The 4,678-nt window shown below is 54.1% G+C and overlaps 2 protein-coding genes across 2 annotated transcripts; one reads left to right on the top strand and one right to left on the bottom strand.

Moving 5' to 3' along the window:
* Positions 1–563: 563 nt before the first annotated feature.
* PHACADRAFT_192532 (uncharacterized protein) lies at positions 564–1,078 on the top strand (the record flags this gene model as incomplete). Its single annotated transcript, XM_007392616.1, has 2 exons — positions 564–750; positions 804–1,078. The coding sequence occupies 2 exons, from the start codon at positions 564–566 to the stop codon at positions 1,076–1,078; spliced, it is 462 nt and encodes a 153-aa protein (XP_007392678.1).
* Positions 1,079–2,312: 1,234 nt separating this feature from the next.
* PHACADRAFT_192531 (uncharacterized protein) lies at positions 2,313–4,230 on the bottom strand (the record flags this gene model as incomplete). The annotated part of the gene is made up of 6 exons (XM_007392615.1): positions 2,313–2,711; positions 2,768–2,815; positions 2,891–3,342; positions 3,401–3,478; positions 3,531–3,540; positions 3,601–4,230. 6 exons carry the CDS (start codon positions 4,228–4,230, stop codon positions 2,313–2,315), a joined length of 1,617 nt encoding a protein of 538 aa, XP_007392677.1.
* Between the last annotated feature and the right edge of the window lie 448 nt (positions 4,231–4,678).

Here is a 4,678-nt window from a genome sequence, read left to right as displayed (position 1 = left end):
TGTTAAGACGGCAGTTCGTGCATATGCTCGGCTGCTCTGGGAGAAGGGATGACCCGTCGCTGGCATCACCTCAAGGCGCAGAGAGATGGGGAGCACAGCCAAGATGGATTGAGCCATGATGCTTCAATGCCATACTCGTGAGTATTCCTGCTCCTTGAGTTGGTTGCAAACACTGATCGTGTTGTGGAACGGGTCGGCAGGCATAGCTGACTGCACGCCGGCTGCTCTACTGGCACACTCTCAGCCTCGTACCACATCCGCTCGTCGACCGACCCTTGCATTTCACATCGTCTCCAATATCGATACTCGTCTACTCGTGCACGCGAAGGTTCGCGAACTGCACCTTCGCGCCCATTAGTACCACCTCACACTCGCGCTCGGGGTCCCGCTAGTCCTTCTCCGACAGCTCGTAAAGTACCCTCAAGCACCCTCACGTGCCAATTCCATTCTGTCCTCACTACCACATTTCTACATCCGATGATGACCAACGTGAGTCAGCGCGCGTTCTCAAGCGTCCCCAAACATTTTCGCACTTCCTCGCACGCCCTCGCACGCCCCCTCGCATGCCCTCGCGCAGCCTCGCACGGCCCGCACACCTTCGCACACCCTCGTGCATCCTCACTCCGTCCTTTGTATCGATCCAGGCCACTGCTCGGCATCCACTTTGGGCACCGCGCCTCGGCACTTCTACTCCCAATATGCTCTCGCGCGGCCCACCCACCTCTTTGATACCTCACACTGGAGGCTCAGGTGCGTGAGTACTGTCTGTTCAGACAAGGACGGTTTGCTCATCCCACACGCAGTGCAAGCTCTTCCACTGACGAACGCGTTGATCTTCGAGGTACCGCTCAGAAACTTACCCGAGATCATCTCGAGCGGCGGCGCACCTCGCGCGTCCCCACACATCTTCGCGTGTCCTTACCTCACATATCTTCGCGCGTCCTCACACCGTCCTTTTTATCGACCCAAGCCGCTGCCCTGCGCCCACTTTGAACACTGGGCATCAACACTCCCGGTGTGCGGCGCGCGCAGCCTGTTCGACCTCAGACTCAGACCCGCACCCACGGAGCTCCAGTAGCGGCACAGTCAGACGGCCAGTCGTTCATGTGCAGATCGTCAGATGAGTTGTGTTCTGTAAAAGTGTATCACCGCGCGGCCTGATGAGACGGAGACGCCCGACGACGAACAGCGGCCGGTTTGAGCTCGGTCGACGCCCGCAAGCTACGACTGAAATACATTCTTAACTGGTTAAGCACGCGGTATTTTGCTTTCCCGCCATACTTTTCCCTAGTCGTACACTGTGACGGCACCGGTGAGGCCTATTTTCTTGTACACACGATAATAGAGCAGATTATGTGGGGTCAAGCACAGTGTTGGGTGGGAATGCCATGGTGCGCCAAAGGCCTTCTTTACGTCGCGTCCTGATGGACTGACCTTACCCTCAGCTCTGCGTTATGGGCGACGATGACGAGAATGTGCAACCGCCAGCGCGGTAGAAAACAAAACATAGCTCTCCGACCGTCGCTGAGTACCCTCCCCCTGCCGACCCGTCCGCGCAGAAAGTGCCGCCGAGCTCCGGCCGGAAGCGGCTCTCGCTCAAGCGGGCTCTGCACGCTCATTGTAACTACATCTCCAAGCCCGATCCCGTCAAGAAGCGGGCGCAGATGATCCAGAGCACGATGCACGGGCAGAAATACTGCAAGCCGCTCGTTATCTTGTAGCTGCCATTCTCGGCTACGGGCATTCATTCAAGAGGTCCGCGAGTCCTGTGTTCTTTGCCTCCCCACACCCATCGTCACGCTCCGGCGAACGGCTAGTTAATGCCTAGCAGGACCTGCTGTCCTCGACCGCTCTCCGGTATCAACGAGGCCTCCAATTCTCAAAGTATGTCGGGAACGTTGGACTGCGTCTTAATGCTGAGCTCATTACATCTGGCAGAGCGATGGGCCCTTCTCAAATCATGAATCGAGCAAGAAGAGGTAGAAGAACGATCTCGGGTCGCAGCACGACGACGATCACGGTCGCACGAGTATTATCACTCGACTATCTGAAGGATGGAAGGCGAGGCTGTGCCCGTAATTGTATAGCTATGCGATGATGGCAGCTGTCAGCGTCCGCTCAGGATAATGCCAGGCTCCTACAGGGACAGACACTAAAGAACAAACTAAGAATACAAGTACGGTACAATAAGGTTCGCAGAAAATAAAATTTATATCCGATGCAGATGTACGATGCTGGGACCGACGCGTGTGCGACGACAATGGTGGATGCAATGAAATAGCGTGAGACGAGGTGCTGCATATGTGAGTTGACTATGTGTCTGTCCAAAGCTTGGCATGCGCAATCTCCCAGACCATCCGTCTCCGGAGGTAGTGCATGTTTGCCTGAGTGAAGGCAAACCTTTCCTCACCGCGCGACAAAGTCTCGAGGAACTGACAAGCGAAGATGCCGCAGTCCGAGATATTCTCTTGCTGCGGCGTGTTTTTGGGCGTCCAATCAACCCAACCATCGAAATTGAACGGCTTTCGTTTTTTGGTCCGGTGCTCGGCATCGAGATACACACGTAGGAGCTTGAATACCTGCGTTTGGTCCCTATTCAAGCTGTTGTAGCTCTCGATCCGCTTCTTCCGGAAGTTGATCGCCGCGGCCGTCCAGTGTGAGCCATTGTGGTTGATGGGAATGAGGATAATATCCTTTGAAAACAGAGTGATCTGCGCTTTACAACTTAAGTGATCGAGGATCTCTTTTGAAGAACAGAAGTAATCACCTGTTTTGTCCATCTTGCCAGCCTGCTCTCCTCGTATCCCTCCTTAAGCTTGGTTCAGAAGAACGTGCTGAAGTAATGCACGTTCAGCAGACCCTCTCCCCGATTCTCTTTACTTTCCTCCACGCGGCACATGATCATCTCCCCGTAGAAGTTGATGATCTCATCGTTGAGCCATTGACCTGGGTGTAGCCGCCTGAGGTCTTTGTTGCTAACCTGTTCGCAAACACCTTTACTGATGATACCGCGCCTCTGAAATATCTCAGCCACCTTTACTTCGTCTTCTGGCGGAAGCGAAATGGGCAGGGAAAGGGGCTTCTGCTGGGCGCAAGCAGCGATTTTCTCGGAGACTTGTGCCTGTGTATCTTGTAGCCGCCGTATGCGAGTATCGATTTTCTCGGAAACTATCCGTGTGGCTTGTGGCCAAGCACCTGGAAACGGAGTAGAAACGATAGGCTTGGGGGAAAGTAGCGATTTTTTTGTGTCTCGGAGGGCACGCTGGATGAAGTTCGTCGATGCGACACGCGATAATGGAGGCACGAAGTCTGCATCACGTAGGTCTTCGAATAACGGCGAGGCTATATGCGTGCGAACAACTCAGCACAAATGTACGTCTAATCTCATTTAGATACATACACTTAGTATCTGCAGGACTCTCTGAACGTTCCTGGTAGCCCAACCATCCGCGAAAGTCTTTCAATGATCGGACGCCGGCTTCGCAACATTAGCTCGGACGGGCTGATAGATGAACGCGTACTACACTCACTGATCGGCTTCTTGAGCAGGTAAAGTTCTCATTCCATATCTTCTCTTGTTTTCCTGAGCAAGTCTTTGACGCTGGCATTGAACTGGATATGAAGTATATGCTTCCGATGATTGACTTTCCGTGGCATCTTGGCCTTGATCTGATTATAAATCTTTGGGTATAACACCGAAGAGATTAAGGGGTCAGAAGACGGAGCGAAAGCGTTTCTGGGAGGTGAAGAAGGTAGCGGCGAGTCAGAAGTATCTTCGCAAGTAGGCGAGAGGTTGGGCGATGAGGCGGAAGCAGCAGGCAGCAGGTGAGGAGCGGCCAGCGGCGACTCGAATGGCAAAGACGTAAATCTCACAGTGTATTGTTTTCGGGTAGCGCGTTCAGAAACAGGGAGCTTCAAAGAACTCTTCAAAGCAGTAATCCTCCTTGCGGGTGCCTGCAGCTTGAGACGTTCTTGCGACTGCGCCCGTGGCCATGTTGGCTTCCTGCGCTTAGAACCGAAAATGAAATCACTGAGAGCCTCCTTAAACGACATGAAAGCGGAGAAGCCTGTGTCGTGTAAAAGTTTCATGACTTCTTCGCCAATACTGGTCCAACGGGCGGAAAGCTCTGAGAAGGTAATTGGGTGCTGGGATGTCCGGCTCCGTTTAGGGGAATGTAGGGGGAGTAGCTCTTCGGCGGCACGTCGTTTGAGCGGATTGTGAGCGAGCATGGAGTGGTGCGCACAAGCAGGTTGCGTTGATATCTTTACAAGACTACCTGAACTGGCTACTTGAGACATTCTGTTTTACACGAGATCTTCCCTCCTCTTCGCCGCTACTTTTATCCTCCACCATTTCGATGATGCACACACAATTTTACATCTCTCCAGCCTTCCCTCCAACGCGTACGATCATTCGATACTGCGCGCGTGCAAGTCCTTGACTCCCTGCAACGCAGTGAAACGGTTATCTAAAGCATGATCGCACGAGCGCTCTAACGCGCCCACTGCTGAGCCGCCGTACAGATGGCTGGGCGCGCGAGTTGCGCTGGCGGAGCTCGAGTTCGCGTACACGCTCTTCGCAATCGCGCACGCGTTGCACGCGAATGAACGCGCGAGGGTGTGCGAAGGTGTGCGGGCCGCGCGAGGCTGCGCGAGGGCATGCGAGGGGCGTGCGAGG

Source organism: Phanerochaete carnosa (genome assembly GCF_000300595.1).
Source record: "Phanerochaete carnosa HHB-10118-sp unplaced genomic scaffold PHACAscaffold_2, whole genome shotgun sequence".
Taxonomy (NCBI): domain Eukaryota; kingdom Fungi; phylum Basidiomycota; class Agaricomycetes; order Polyporales; family Phanerochaetaceae; genus Phanerochaete; species Phanerochaete carnosa.
Note: the sequence above shows the minus strand (reverse complement) of the source record. Positions and strands in the feature narration are given on the sequence as shown.